General features: G+C 49.9%; 1 protein-coding gene across 1 annotated transcript in view; it reads left to right on the top strand.

The window, feature by feature from the left end:
* The window catches only part of LOC144139672 (lysosomal alpha-mannosidase-like), a 97194-nt gene that overhangs the window by 13955 nt on the left and 66366 nt on the right, over window positions 1-16873 (top strand). Inside the window, exon 3 of the mRNA XM_077671965.1 lies at window positions 9644-9817. Coding sequence (XP_077528091.1) covers window positions 9644-9817 — 174 coding nt within the window. The remainder of the gene's footprint in view (window positions 1-9643; window positions 9818-16873) is intronic.

The raw sequence follows: 16873 nt of genomic DNA, 5'->3' as shown, positions 1-16873 counted from the left end.
CGGAACTGGGTGCAAGTTTTCTTTATTATGCTGGACTGCCTCTCACATTCAGCGTTGGTGTTGTACTGACCATTTGAACTCGCGTGTATTGCCGACTAGGCTTTTTAAGCTCTTCACTGATAACGATGCCAACCAGTGTAGAATTGGATTGGATTTTCAGGTAGCTCCGGCGAAATGCGGCCAGACTGGGAGAATTTTTTAGCCAAACATGGGTGCATATTTGAGAGGTTTTTATTTCGGTCATACAATCGTACAAAACCATCAAAATTCGGGAGTCTCCCGGACAATTCTGGAAACCTGGCAGGTGTGGTTAGGCACTTCACAACAAAATCAAAGAATAAATTAAAAGGCGTATATGCTACGCGTGAACAACTGCAGGATTGTGGCTATCAGATGGTGAATCGTACCGAGTGATGTAAGTTGGCCCGTGGACACTTCCGTGAAACTGAATGTCTGCACACCAGATCATGGTCGTTAAAAATCCAGTGAAAACCATGGTCATGTCAATGACAATTGATATCATTCCACGATGAAACATTGATTTAAAGTTAACGACACAAACGGCATTCAGCTGTGTTCAGTATGTCGAGCTAGGCTACGCCGTTTGACTGCGAATTTTCGGCTTCCTAGTGAAAGGTGGTGGCATTGAAACCTTTCTAAGAATGTGCGGAGGTGGTGTGGAGCGAATTCTAGAAGTGCCTGGAAATATAAACTGTGAAAGACACGGTGAACTCACTCAAGAACTGACTGAATGAGCAATCTCATAAATTATAAAAAATCGCTGAGACGACACGTTTGTGGGCGGCGGATGGCACAGTTCTAGTTTTAGTGCGCAGAACTTGGCGGCTGCTACTGCGGTTTGAAATCGGCGTCGGCATCGTAACCGAGCGAACGAAGAGCGAAAAAAAAATGGGGGAAGAAAGCGTGGCGAAAAGTGAGGGGGAGAGAAATATGCCGAGCCCACGCAGACACTCCTCGGCGGCGACGCATGGTGAAAATCTGAGGGGGAAGCAGTGAGACGTGTTGCGCTGGGGCGACGTCCTGCGAGATCACGCCATAGCAGCGCCTCCCGTTGTGCATTCGACGATGATGTGCATTCACTTCCTGAGACGCCGTTCGCGCCACCTACGCAGAGGCATCGTGGGTCCTCTCGACGGCTGCGATGCCGTCGAGAGAACCCACGAGCGAGTAATGCCTCATCGCACTGCAGCACCCAGCAGAGAGTGCTGAACAACGAGTAAGGCAACAGGTGGATGTTTTTCGAGACCAATAACGTGCGTCTACTGCAGCCATGAACACATCGAGCGCCGCGCGTGCACCCACGCAAGACAAAAAGGGTCCCCCGCATCGCCCGCCACCGGATTCACCTCTCCCGGAGTCTGATGTGAAATCGGCCTTCGCCCTCGAGGAGGACTTGCACTGTCGTCTGTAGCGCACGCCACTCTAGCCGACGCAATCCAGGCCCAAGCAGCAGTGGAGCTGAACCGTGAAGACCAAATTCAGGTACAGTATGTGGCTAATTACCGTGCCACCCGGTACGCCGGAATAAGGTGCTTCGCGGTCACCAATACGAAGTAGCCGCTCACGTGTCCGCGCCAGCTAATACCACCACGGGAGTTATCTTCAATGTTCCCGAAGACGACACCCCGGAACAAGTGCAGAACAGTATTTTGAATTATAACCCGGACTTACGCATTATTGACGTTAAATATCTGAACACCTCCAACATAGTTCAAATACGTTAAATGTCTGAACACCTCCAACAAAGTTCAAATCTTGTACGACGGCCACCGAGTCCCTTTCTGGGTGCGATATAGGGCAGCGACGTACCGGTGCAAGCCATTTTGCCCCAAGACGGAAGCATGCGCAGCGTACTGGCAAGCTGGGCACCGGCAAGATGTGTGCCCGAACATCAAATCCCCCGGTGCTGCTTCAGTTGCGGCATCACGAATCCAACGGAGAACCGCCCGTGCACTCCCCGGTGCATAGTGTGCGACGGCACTCACCTCACGTGCTCTGCGGACTGTCCACGACGCTTCCAACCCCACAAGCGGCCCCCATCGTACGCTCAGGTGGTCTCCGAACAAGGGAAATCAGCCAGGACTCCGAATGACCCCCCCACCGATTTTCCTGGCCTTGACCGCGGAACCTGCGCCGACCACCCTGAGCTCCACGCATGGGGCACCAAAGACCGACAGCAACCTTCAGGGGGACAGTGCAAGCCTTGGAAGCAGATGCCAACTGGAGGGCCGACTAACTCATCGATGCAACAGAGTGCGACCTCTTCTGCCCTGATTACTAACTTACGCCACACGACTAAAACACCCACCGTCCCACCACAAACAGAGCAATACCCTCAAAATTTCCTGGTGAGATGCCCACGTCTGCCTCCCAACAATCCCCCACCTCCAAAAGCACCCCACTATTCCCCAGACCTCCTTCGAGAACTACAGACTATACGCGCCGAGATCGCACAGCTACGCCAAGAAAATATCCGCCTCAAACAGGAAAACCTCGTTCTCCGCAACACTCTCGCCACACCCAGTACCAACACACATCCCGCAGTCCCCACGCCTTTCGACACCGACATGGAGCTTGAAGCCTCCCAAGCCCTTCCCCACGAACGTAAGGCCCCGCTACCAGAAAACCCCCAAACTCATATCTATAACGCAACGAATGGCCGCCTCGCCTCCATTCAACAGGCTTTAACTAATCAAAGGCAGGAATATCTTAAGTTACACCACACCCTACTAAGCACCCAGAACGCCTTACAAGCTGCTATAACAGACCTTCGCGGAGAAATACAGTCTTGCGTGCGGGCGCTCACAACAAACGCTAGCCTAGCCCCGACTGCACAGGAAGTCCCCCTCCCCCCTTCTGATTCTGACAATGAGCAAATGTAAACTTAATATTCTAGTCTGGCAGTGGAACTGAAGAGGTTTTGGTAAAAAACGCCACAACCTGCAAATGCACATATCCACTCGCGACCCGAGTCCCACCATCATTGCGCTTCAGAAACCAGGGCTCAAAGTAAAACTCACGGGCTATCAAACAATACATTCCCCTAACAACCCCTTCACTGCTAACCTCGTCCACCGCAACGTCTCTGTTGAGTCCACGCCCAATGAGGGTACGGACATACCACATTTCGTATTCTATGTCCTTTCGCTCGGCAAGCTCTTCGCCTCTACGTACTGAATGTTTACAGTAGCCCCAAAGCCACAACCCACAACTTCAACTCTGTCTTTACTGATGCCATCCAAGCAGCACAGCATCACCCCTCTTAATCATTGGTGACTTTAATGTTCCCCATCTCGCGTGGGGGACCATCGCACCACACCCAAAGGCCGCCGTCAGAGGGACCTTGTCCAAAGCAAACGCCTATCTGACCCGACCACCCCCACGCGCATGAGAAACTGTGCAACGCGATACCATGCCTGATCTCTCTCTCTCTCTCTCTCCCGCAACATCCATTGCTTACGCTGGCACAGCACACCACATTCGCTCGGCAGCGATCACTTCATCATTGCACTGAACCTCCAACCCATCCACGCGCTTTCATCGAAACCGCGTCAGCAGTATCTTACAAACTGGCACCAGTTCCGCACAGAAAGTGAACAGATCCCGCCACCAGCAAGCATGAGATGCCAGCTGTCTGACCACTTGGATGGCCGAACTTGTAACAGCTAAATGAGCTCAAGACAAACCCTTCGGACCTGAAATTCCAAGCGAGGCTGTTGACACTCGCCTCCATCATCTCTGGGAAGCATATAGAAATATTGAACGAAGGTGACGACCTGGTACACATCGCCGCCGACTCCGCGCCAGATTAGCGCAACTACAAAAAACTATTGAGACCCACGCTCTTGAACTCTCCCGACTCCAAGGGGCACAACTCGGCGATCAAATGCGCGGAAATCTGGGTATGCGGCGTACTTGGCACCTTCTCCGACACCTACTGGACCCTAGCTCCTCCCGAATCCAAACGCAATCACGACTCACTCGGCTTGTCCACAAATATCCCCGCACCAACACCCAGCTCTTAGATTATCCCCAAGCTACGTACACGCACAGGGCCCCACTTTTATCGCGCCCCACTACTCTGGACCCCAACACCCTGATTTAGACCGAGAAATCAAAGAAGCTGAGGTACGCGCGGCGCTCCTCAAGATCCGCACCAACACAGCTCCCCTGCCTGGAGGGCATAACGAATAAACTTCTACGGAACCTCGATGATACCTCTATAGCCACTCTCACCAAATACTATAATCACTTCTGGATTACTGGCACTCTCCCTCCCGAATGGAAACATGCTCAAGTATCCTTCATACCTAAACCTGGCAAACCCCTCGCACTCGAACATCTCCGGCCTATATCTCTCACTTCCTGCGTAGGCAACTTCCTGCGTAGGCAAAGTCCTTGAGCATATTATTCACGCCCGCCTTACTCAATAACTGGACCATTCCAACGCATATCCTTTCACCATGTTTGGCTTCCGCTCGCGCCTATCAGTCCAAGACGTCCAACTAAAATTCCATCATGACATCTTTACCCCTCCCTCCCGAATAGACACTGCCGCCATTCTAGCTCTTGATCTTCAAAAAGCTTTTGACCAAGCCTCCCATGCCGCAATCCTGAGTGACCTTGAAGCACTGAAAGTAGGCCACCGGACCTATAATTACATCCGCTCCTTTTTAACCAACCGTACCGCGGAGCTTCATCTGGGAGATGTCGCCTCCGCAGCAATAACAATGTCATCCATAGGAACCCCTCATAGAGCAGTGTTGTCAGCCTTGCTCTTCAACATAGCCCTCCTCCACCGCCCACAGCACCTTTCTCAAATACCTTACCTTCGACACAGTTTGTACGCGGACGATATTACCCATTGGACTTCTGGAGGAAGCGATGCCCAGATTGAAGATTCAAACGGTGCAAACATGGTCCTCGCTGCCGCAACTCAAGCAGGGCTCACTTGTTCCACACCGAAATCCGAGCTCTCAATTCTCCCCCGCCTCGCGGTAAACCCCCAGTCCTCCTACCATCACTATAACTCTCGGTCAGAGCAAAATTCCTACAGTGCCCCGAATCAAGGTACTAGGGCTCTCAATACAACAAAATCGCGTGAACTCCCAATACCTCTCTCAACTAAACGCCCAAATCATTCAAATCATTGGCCTTCCCCGACGCATCTCTCCCCGGCATCAGGGCCTCAAGGAGATGGAACGCCTACGCTTCATTCAAGCTTTCATTACCAGTCTCTTCACCTTCTCCCTCTCGTACCTCAATCCTACCCGTGCAGAACTTGACAAAGTAAGCCGCCTGCTGCGCAGTCTACTGAGTCGCCCTGCAGGTACCCCACCGCACTTCCACTGCCAAACTAGAACAAGTTGGTATGCTCAATACCGCTGAGAAACTTATTGAGGCCCATTTAATGAATCAATACTCCCGTCTAGCATCATCGCCTGCGGGACTAACAATTCTCCGCCGATTACACATCCCTATCCCCATCTTCACTAATTCTGCCCACCCGATTCCCCCTACCATTCGAGACAATATCCTAACCCGGCCACTACCCCGCAACATGCACCCCACAAACCACGCCGCTCGAAGGGAACACCACGCTCGTTACCTGGCAGAAATATACCCTATCAAACCGACAACCCACTATGTGGATGCCGCTAGCTACTGCAACCACACAGCCTATGCCTTGGCGGTCATCAACAGTCCTAACTCCCCCCAACTCACATCTTTCACCATCCGCACCCACTTATCTACTGAGGCGGAAGAAGCGGCAATATTGCTAGCCCTGTCTCAGAGCCCTAACCCAAAAGTTATCTTGTCCGATTCACAATATGCTGTACGGAACTTTGCCCGAGGGCCCATATCAGTCAAACCTCTCAAAATGCTTCTGCGTAATCCCCCCAAAACGCCAGTGGAGCTGGTGTGGACACCTGCACACACTGGCTTAGGGGGTAACGAGGCGGCCCATACAGCAGCTCGAGATCTTACTATCCGAGCAGTCCCTTCTGTTACCCCTAACCAGGGAGCGCAATCCCCTCGAGATAGCCTTATTACGTACGCGGCCATCACCGCGCACTACCGCCTCCTCCACCAGAAATACCCTCCAGCACAATCCTCAGTTTCTACAAAGGAAGAACGCTAGTGGCGGCTCCTTCAAACTAATACCCTTCCGTGCCGCGCACACCTTTATCGCATATATCCCGATCAGTACCCATCACCCCTATGCTCCTACTGATGAGATGCCGACACAATCTGCCAATCTATGTGGGCGTTCCCTCGAAACCCCTTACCCCTAATTCCCTCTGTTGATCAATGGGAGGCGGCGTTGGGTAGCTCTGACCCCAGGGTCTAGAAAGCCTTGGTGGAGCGTGCTGCCGAAGTCCCCGCTGGGCTGCGCCCAGTGGTCACCCCCCGCCCCTAACTTGCATACTGCAATAAAGTTTATTTCTCCTCCTCGCGTCCTCGTCGTTGCGTAGCTCATCTTCGTGGGAGGTTAAAATATGATTTACTACAACATGCTCGGCGTAGGCTACGCGCTGCGACATAAGGGCAGAGTAGCGGGCTCTGCCGTGCGTTCGCTGGTCACGCGATAACTTCCTGGGACACAGCAGCTATGCGTCATGACCGAGAAGACTGCAGTTCGCGCTGGGCACAAATTTCGCAATAGGGGTATAGTAATCGGGAGTCATTTTTTTAGTTTCCTATGACCGAAGGAACGTAAGACGTGCCGGCTGAGTGACTCAGCTTTCGTAGGAATAGCGGCGGTGGGGGGTAGGGTCAGGGTAGGGTCATAGTGCTCTGATCGAGTGGATTGCGGGCAGGACCAGTATTTTTGCTGAGTGTTTGGCTAACCGACACATACAACATGGGACGCCCGGGTGGTGGAGAATATGGCTATGGAAAGGTCCCATGGCAGAGGATCCGTATCTGTACGCAGGTATAGGTAGCTTGGCACGAGTGAGGTTCGTCGCAAGTGGATGCAGAAGGCTATGAGAATGGCGAAGCTCCTTGAGATTGTTCCATCCTTATTAGCAGTGGGTAGCGGAATCATAAGTCGGGTTGAATACTTCCACCACGAGAAGGTTCGTCGGTGAGCAGATTGTTTGAAAACTTTCGTGTTACCATATTACCCGGTTATTGCTGACTGCTTAGAGAAACTGTTAGTAATCGTGGCTAAATATGATTTTCCCCTCACGAAAATGGCGAACGTTGTGTATGTGAAAAAAAGATTGAATTGGAGGGATATTACTAAAAAATATTCCTAGTACGTTGAAGTGCTCAACCAACATCTTGGCAGGAAGAAGGAGCCGTACGGCTACAGATTAAACTTGGCCACGGGACTTTTTTATCGTGCGGTAGATATGTAGTCTTCACGATCATACATCCAAGCGTCTACTTCGCCTGTAATACCAGATTGCGGAACCGTGATGGCTGATTTTGGAAATGAATTTTTTTTTACGTTCTTGAGGTTTTTAGTAGGTCGAGAGGACTGTAAGTTGAGGTGAGGTAACGGTAATCAACTGATGTGGAGCATAGTACGTCACAGCCATATTGTGTATTTTATATCATGTTGAGGAAACTGATTATCTGCTTGCATAAGGTAAAAGTTCAGTTAACTCATTCGACCACGTCGGCATGCGCTCGATGACTAGAGCGTACTGGGCGTTATCCTACCGGTTCGCTTTATCGTAGTGTGGGAACGACAGTGATAAAAAAAGAACAGTTGCTAACAAGAAGCTGTTGAAAATCAGCAAGCGCCACTCCGTCAGAGTCAATATTATAGGCCAACACATGCCGCCCTTTGTATAGACTCCTTGATAGCTAGACTTAAAGCGTAGCTCGTTGGATATCCCTCCACAATCTCAGGCATTTCGCAGCTCGCAAATTATATAGAGCGATGTTTTGTGTTAATTACAAGACTACGCTTTGGACGCTTGCCATAAGCTGTAAAGCATGGCTGTAGATTAGATGCTCACATCATTGCGTCTACCTGATTGACTCTTTGTATATGGTAGTTGGCGTGCAAAATTTGCAATCATATTTGCAAATTTTCGACCTCACCTTCGTTCATTTTTTCTGTCTTGTGCGCTTCACCAGGAACGTTGTAATATGTTAAAGTTTATCAGCCTCATAGCTGTCGATTTCAAACAGTGAAAGGTTTCTTCATACCGGTTCCGCCAGCTCCTCATGTCTGTGGAGTGCTGTAAATGCAACGTCGCCTGACCCACGCAAACTGCGATGGCCATAGGTTTGTAAACTATATCATTACCGAATTTACTTCTTATTTCATTTTACCTAAAGACCCCCCACAGGGGTGTAACATAAGGTTACGGAGAGTGACAAACAGTATTTTGTAGCCACATTGAATTAACATGATAGATGACTCGTTACATCGGCAGTGAATTAAAACGGGCTGGTGGGGACGGCGAAATGGTTTCGAAGGCAGTTCCAATCTTTAGAAGCACTAGAGAAGGAGGCAGCGAATGTAACGGTGCGGGTACGGTGACTTGGAACTCTAAGTGCTTGACCGGGGCGATTGGTTATGTACATCTATGGGGTGGTGTAAGACACGCAGTTGAGCAAAGGAAAAAAGAGTCCATGAAAAATGGTAAGGGGTGGTGATGCGACGGTGAGGAAAAAGAGGTTTCAATCCAAAATGTGCTTTTAAATATGAAATGATGATGTGGTCTTTGGCGCCTTGAATGAATCTAGTGGCGCGGTTAAGGGATTCAGGAGCGTTGATGGGGTATATTTCGAGTGCGGTCCAGAATACACATGCATACTGAAGTTTTGAAAGAAACAGGAGTTGCGTTATATGTGGCGGAGCATGGCGAAGATGGCATTACCAATAAACCAAGCGGTTTACTGGCTCAGGTGGTAGTGTTGTTTGCATAAGGTTTCAACGAAGCATCATTACACAAAATACCACCAAGGTATTGGAGGGAAGGTAGTAGGTCTAATGTAATATTAGTAATATAATACGGAAATATTAAAATATATGGTTGTGGTTAAATGATATGACTTTGCGTTTGGTAGGGTAATTGTCATCTGCCACACATAGCGCCATTTTTGAATGTGCAGGAGATGGTGCTATTCGGTTCGTTGAACGAAAGTTTTAGTGACAGGGCGGAATATAACGCAGTCATCAGAATACGTGCGAATATGGCTTGAAACTTGCAGTGGAAGAAGTAATGTATGCCGAAAATAGGGGGAGGGGAGGCGAACCCTTGGAGGACCCATACGTTACTGAAAATCGAAAAATGGTTTCTTTACTGCAGATTTACTACTTAGAAATTACTTATTACAATTAAAAATGTTTGGGTGTAAGTTAGGTTAGAAAGTTTTAGCAACAAGTGTTGTTGGGGCACGCTATTGATAGCCTTAGCGAAGGCGAAGAAGGTACATCTTCTTACTTAAGACGTGAAACCCGTATAGCATGTAATGATTCAAAGACAGTTTGGAGCACCCGATAGCCACATTACTCATGCTGCGCATGACAAAACAGTTTGTTAAGTTGATCAAAAGTTTTCTATCGGAAAGAAATCTCTGCATAGTAGTTTCTTAAGCCGAAACAGAGAAATAGTTCTTCAATGTCGCTCTGGTGCCTTCTGCTATATTTCAGCCAAGAATGAGTTCGCGAACGTGGGCGTCCGGTACATTTTTGACAGTGTGCTGGACGAATTGGAGAAAGACGCACGGAGGCGATTCATCTTCGTGGAGACGGGCTTTTTCAACCTCTGGTGGAGGAACGTCAACGAGACAAAAAAGCAACGCTTCAATCAACTCGTGCAATCCGGTAAGTTTACGGATGATGTCAATGTCAGTGACAACGTGGTACCACGTCATTTTGCCACCTCTTCCCCCTACCGCCACGCTTTTGATAATGTCATCCTCTTGTATGGGCATGGAAATATATCTTCAAGGAACAGACTGCCCAAGGTGCAGGGGGCACACCAACATAATAAAAGGACGTAAGTTTCGTTTCTCCCCAGGGCTTACCTTGATCCCTAATCGGTGCTTTCATTTCACCTCTGCGTGCCTTGCGAAGCTTCATTGAGGGAGGTTTCGGGCAGTAAATCCAGCACAATATATGAAGAACAGGCAATACATGAGGTCAGGCCTTGCATTGCGTTGTATTGGATACTTTCCTTGAAGAAGTTAGGCATGTTTATTCAGTGTAATGTATGCGTCCGTGGGGTTGATCCTGCATTGATAAGTCAGAGTTCCCCTCGTAGAATGCTTGGTGTGTAATTCCTTGAGCCATTGGCTGCACAACATCGGGTGGGAAATACTCGGGGCGATATTATTGTGGGCGGCGAAAAAACCCGGTCCGACTTTCGGATCATGAAACATTCGCAGCAGGAGCTTAGTCATGTATCGGCATCTCTGACTTCCCCTGCCGTTGGCAGAGGGATACAACGAAGCTTATCAGATCCAGATCGTTCATGATTACGTATTATTGGAAGTCTTTGGGAGGTGCTTAATGGGCTTGGGGAATCGCAAGGCGGATGATGGCACAAAACATTTTTTTGGCAGTGGTTATTACTAGAACCATTCTTATTATTTCGGTGCAATAATATTAGTACAGTGGAACTCAGATAATACGACTTTCAAGGGACCCCGAGAGAAAGCGTCGTATGACCGGGGTGGCGTACGACCGGGATGCGGGTACCTGCCAGCCTAGTAGACGGTCACACGTGAAATGTGGGTTGAGAACTTATTGAAATGGCTATATATAGCGCGTTCTCGCGTGATTTGTGAACCTTAAGCTCAAATCCCAACTGTAAAGAAGAAACGGCTATGTTGTGCCCCCTGACCTCCACGGCGTCCGAGCTAGCCCGCCAGCCAAGCGCCGCATGCTACGCGACACCCATGCAGCCACCTTACCCGTGCCGTCCGGCGCTATTTATAGCCCGCCAGCCCCGCGCTTTGCGCGATCGAGATCAGGCCGACATGGTGGAGCAAATTTAGAGAGGAAAAAGAGAGTGTGAAATGGCCAAGCCTAAGCGAAACGAGCGATAATACGAGGCGGAGATGAAAAAAAAATACGGCATTCCTGTATAGGTTGGAGAGACCTTCGAACGGTCCTGCGCCGCCACTTATCGGTCAAAGGGCTCAACACATAGCTGTTTTCGTTCGCCACGAGACCCGGCAAGGGGAAATTTATAAGATGATTCAAACTTCGACAGTAAACGGTGTTGCCGCGAAAATTATAGCGTGGTCTTGCTGCAGTGACTTGCTGTGTCGGCCAGTGAGTGATCCAAGAAAGCGGTGCCAACGTATACCTGTCGCCATCCTTGCGGCGCACGCGCGTGAATCGAGGCGCCCTAGCAAAGAAAGGAGCGGAATGACCACGCGGCTTTAAAAAACACTGGTAAGCAGAGAGCAGAGAATATGGAGAGGGAGCCTCGTGTAAGGAAGAACTTGGATCGAGTGGGCGGGAATGCGGGTGTTCGGTCATCGCCGTGCGGTTGCGTCGTATGTGGTTTCGCATTCGTCGGCGGCTGGTTGGGAGTTTCAAATTCACGGTCCGCCTGCCACTTGAACTTCCATTTCTCGCGGTTGGGGCGTTGGCGTACTGCTGCCGCGTGCAGCCGCCGAAGGTTATCTCCCGCTCACGAGTGCCCGTTTGCGTCTGCGTCTGTTCAGCCACTTGTCTGGCCCACATACGGACCTTTCCACATCAAGCAGTGTCAAAGGGGGGTTCATAAACAGAAAGGTCGGGACGAGGCGGCGAAGTGGTGTAAAATGTGGGAAAAACATCGGTTTATCTGCGCCAGGGTCCGTCGTATGAAGCGGACTGCGTGCACCGAAGCGTCATATCATCGGGGTTTCAATGCATTGTTTCTATGGGGAGTTTACCGGGACGGCGATGATCCATCGTAACAAGCGGGTCGTCGTAAGTCTGGGGGACGTATCAGCGTGGTTCCACTGTAATAAACATAATGACGATGATGACGAGCTTTCTCTCTATATATTGGGGCGGGGGAAAGTACAGCTTTGTCATTAAATCTATGGTACCGACCTACACCACTATCTTCTGAATTTAGCTTTCTCTTTAGTGCGTAATCTAAGCACGAGCATTTAAATCGTGTTTCAAGGGTCTCCATGGCTTCTTAGTTTACTTTCTGCTCCTTTTTACTTTGGGGATACAAGCATAGGAACATTTCCTTCACATGTATTTCAGCGGACACTGCCCCATTTTTCGAGGCGCGTCCAATTTTTTTGCACTTCGTATCCCAAGAGCACACGTCTTATAGATTTGGAACTAGTTACTTGTAGAGCTCTTCCAATTATTCGATTCAATTCTGTATGTTCCTTTAAGAGGAAGGGGCTGGAGCTAAAAGCTGTGGATCCAGCTGCAGGTGTGCTCCTTATGAAACGACCCTTATGAAACGACCTGATCCAGATGGGTATACGGCCCAGAGCTGCAGGCGGCGACTGCGCATGCGCAGCACGCTACGCATCCGGCTCAGCGATGCGTGCATGCGCATGCAACGACTGGGAGTGTGCTGGCCATTGACGCATTTGGGGCACTCTCGCGAGAACTTGGTACGGCAAGAATTCGGCAGCCTTCAAACACTTGGAACATGGCAGTCCACTTCCTGAACGCGAGAGTATTTAGTGCCTAGAACACCCTATAGCGATAGTTATGGATGACGTACTGAAAACGCGGCCTCCCGCATGCATTTCTCAGCAGGCGACGGCGTTTACAGTATAAATGGCATAAATCCAAGAAATGAACGAGCAAGCTCAACCCAGACTCCTTTCTCCACGCGGGCCAAACGCGGTGGAGAAATCCGCATGGTGTTGCTTGTCAGGGAGGCTCCCTATCGGGCAGTCAAGGATTTTCAGCTGTGCCTTCATGGTACCCTCGAGTTCAAGCCGAGGGCGCTGCGCTAGCTACCCATGTGTATCGGAGTCGGTTTGTAGTTTGACCCCACAAATGTGAGGAAGTGATTAACAGGAATGGTTTGTATAATTCGTTCAGTTCCGACCCCCGAGTGAGGTGACTCGCTAAACCAGCGTGCCGCGCTATCTGCTATTTCATTTGGCGTCTCGCATCCACGTCGCATGCCATGCTCTGTATTTGCGGCGTGGTCCTGTAATATTACGATGAGGAATAATATAGGTAGCCCTAGCACCGCCAGTTCCTTCAAAATATGGTGTTGCGTGGATGAGCACAGATATCCCGACGGGTACCTGGTATTTTCCTTAAGGCTGCATTACGGTAAGAGGTTAGAGGTAAAAGGTAAGATGAATCACTGCAAGATCACGGTAAGAGGAATCACGGTAAGAGGCTATCATACTTCCACGCTCTTGCACTCGACGCCAGGGGTAATGCATTTGTCTCTAAAAACCCGCAGACAGGCTACAGGTTAGCTTGGCTTGAGTAGTAACGTACGAAAGGGCAACTTTGGGTGCTTCGAAATTGGGCTCAACAGATGGCGCGGCAAGCATTACCGTTAAAAAACGCTGCATCCAAAACTATCCAAGGGTGCAGAGAGACGGGCTATAGGCTCCGCTTTACGCACCGCAATACACTAACACTCAGACCGACCAACTAATGTGTCTAATACCTAATCTCTCCGTATTAAGAGGCGTAGCGCTACTGTAGGCAGCACCGTTGCTAGGTGATGTCGGTCCGTCACATGTTGCTGTTCACGGCGTGATTTCTATCACTCTCTATGCGTACGTGTGGATAAGAGCGTAATTTGCTTTGATAAAGTTGGATTGAATTGAAGTTGATCCTCAATGGAGCTTACTATCCGCTGTGGCATGGAAGTCGCCAATCTCCCTCCGTGGCACTATGGCTTTCGTCCGTCTCTCCATAGTATATATGCCGCCGTGCATTACGCAGCACCACCGTACAGATAACATTTTTGAGCAAGATCGTACGTTCGATATCGTTGTTCGCAAAACATTTTGTTGTTTACTGCACAGATTGGTAAATTCAGTGCACTGCCATGAAGCTGAACCACGGGAAATCTCTAGAATGCGCAGTCGTATTCATCAAATACGTTCCCTTTAGCTACTTCCTTCAGAAACTATAGGATCACGGAGACAACTGAAGCCGCTCTCGCTGTATAGTGCTGCTATCTCAACTTGTGCGCTGATGGACGAAGTTTAAATGTCCGTTGTCTTCTCTCGTAACTCTAGCGCTCTCATTGTGAAGTAGATCACCGATGTCGTGTACTGTTCTACTTAGCGATAGACTAAAACGCAGCCTTGCATTATCCGAAAAATCCCGGGCCATATCCGATAACGTGAAACCTGAGGAGGGGTGAAGCATGCAGTGTGTAAGTGCATTCTTGGCGCCTTAGCGTTTTCTCCAACGACGGTGAAACTGTCGGGGGGCACAGGTATACCGCTGTGCTGTAAAAGTCTCTTGTCTTTGAAGCACCATGTTCTCTTTGAAGCAGCAAGACGAGTGTCCCGGTGTTTTTTTTTAGTACGCGTTACGAAGCGCTCCCGTGCGAGGCGTAAACGTGTCCCGGTGTTTTTTTAGCACGCGTTACGTTTTAGCTCGAGGCGTAAATGAGTTTCCCGGTGTTTTAGTAGCGTGACTGCATGAGACGACGATTTACGATGACGACAGCCGTAGACGCCAACAGCCCCAGCCCCCAAGAAGGATAACCCCCGAAAAAAACTTTAAATTCGGAGCACTGGGCTTTTGAAATGTAGGAGTGGTAACCATACCGTAATGGTAGTGCTCATTGAATTAATTACACAAAATTCTAAGAGATTGCTCGGAAAAACGCTAATGAGACTCTAAGCATTTAGGGGGGCCTATTGTACACTGATCCCCTCCAGCTCGCTTAGTGGAGCTTTCTCAATGGATAACGAAACGATCCCAGCTAACACACGTATACATTAAAAGAATATAAATCTTGTTGAAGCGACTGGATCTGACCATACTGAGTTTGGTTAACACCTGTCAGAATGACTGAATGCTGGTCGGGATGATTGCAAGACGGGCAAGATTCAAATTAACTGACATTTTGAAATTGCGGTTTTCTACCATTTTCGGCCAACTGGCGCAGGGAAATTTGTTTCAGCGATATGCCTTAGCCGACACAAGTTTTCTGTTGTTTCAAGGTAATAGATAATTTTTAAATAGGTTCTGCTTTCTTTGCGTTGCCGTAACGTTCCGTATTTGTGGGCCACACGTAGGCACCGTGAAGAGAGTGTTGTACTAAAACAATAATGCGTACTGCGCCACCTGTTGACCCACATGCGGTGCGGGGCGATTTTAACAGCAAAGCTATTTAAGCTTCGGCTCGGCTCGTTGGTGTTAGGAAAAAAATATCAGAAAAAAAACTCCGTAGGCGTGAGCCACGCGACACGACCTTTGCGCAGTGGCCTTAGCAAAAAAAACCCGCCCGCATCTTCCCACGGGGGGAACTCGAGTAAATGCGTCGCAGAGTGGTGGGGGTATCGCGTGAATGTTGCGTAATTGGGTATGGTTTGGGAATGCTTAATTGTTATTTCGTCTTTATTATTCTTATTTTTGAATGAAGGAGAATCGAAGGCAAGGAGTGTAAAGTTAAAGTCTGTCTTTATTGCTTGGTGCCGTCAAGCAAAGCGTCAAGTCAAGCGAAAGCCAAGCAAAGAGGCCCTTGACTGAATTCCGAACACGCGCTTCGCCGCTTATATACACACCGCTCGCATTCGAGGGACAGGAGTACGGGGGAGAGACGCGCATGCGCACACTTCCGTACACAAGCGCGCGAACTTTCCACGCACCCACCACGCCGTTATCACGTGTACACGCCCTGCCGCCGTTACTGTTGAGCGCGACGCAGCGCACGGGTAGCTACGACGCATACGCGCACAGACGCGCTCCCCCCGCACCGCCGCAGCTGTTGTTGAGAGCGACGGAGCGCACGGGGTTCACGCGCTCCTCCCGCAACGCCGCACCTGTTGTTGAGAGCGAGGAGGGTACGGGGGAGAGACGCGCACCTGCGCCTCGACGCGACGCGTATGCGCAGTGAGCGTGTGCACGGCGCCGACAACATCGACGAGTGACATCGCGAGCCTAAGAAATGCTCCGCATTTAAAAAATAGCGAGCGCATGTGAATGTGCGTGAGGAGCGCCTGGCGTCGTCCAGGCTTGCACGTACGGAGCTCCCGCCTTCGTGTTCTTCGGAGCGGCGGGCCCCTGCGCGCCGGTCACTACTGGTCTACTCCCCCTCCCACTTCACCCTCTCATAGAGCCTGAGGCCATTGTGTAACCCACGTGACATTTTTGGTCGGTTAAACATGGGAATTCCGGGGCGGCGTCGCTGAGACGGGGAAGCCCTGGCTGAATCGGGGGGGGGGGGGGGGGGATAAGTAAGCTGGCCTGACTCGGTCGGCGGCGACGACGTCTTCCCTGCCGTTAATGTCGAGGGTGACAGTTTTGGGTTGCCGCTCGCCGTACGAGGATCGTGCGTAGATTTGCTCTTACTTCGCCCTCTCTCCTGTGATACGCTGTCAGTGTGGGGAGAAGCTACGTCGACCCCCAGCTCTGCTGTTTCGCCAGCCTTGCACAACTAGTGCAAGCTACACCAATTTTCGAATATAGCCACAGAAGTAGCTGGAATTTTCCTCAGCCACGAAAACCAATCCACAGAAACGCCAGGGTGTTAACGCTGAATATATAAAAGTGAAAATCAATTATACAATTGATTTTCACGTCCTCTTGTCTAAGCACGCTCCATGAGAGAAGTATCAAAGCGCCAGGCCATTTGTTTCACCCTATTGCACAAAACTACTGCTCTGGATACCGACCGTGCCTGGCATATACATTTTATTAAAATTCACAAAAATCGCGGTATACGTTGCGAGAGAACACACGTCACGCCATGCG

This window comes from Haemaphysalis longicornis, unplaced genomic scaffold (assembly GCF_048455015.1).
Source record: "Haemaphysalis longicornis isolate Haplotype H1 unplaced genomic scaffold, Haemaphysalis longicornis Haplotype H1 scaffold_1, whole genome shotgun sequence".
In the NCBI taxonomy this organism is placed as follows: Eukaryota; Metazoa; Arthropoda; class Arachnida; order Ixodida; family Ixodidae; genus Haemaphysalis; species Haemaphysalis longicornis.
The sequence above is the reverse complement of the archived record's forward strand: the minus strand, read 5'-3'. Positions and strand labels throughout refer to the sequence as shown.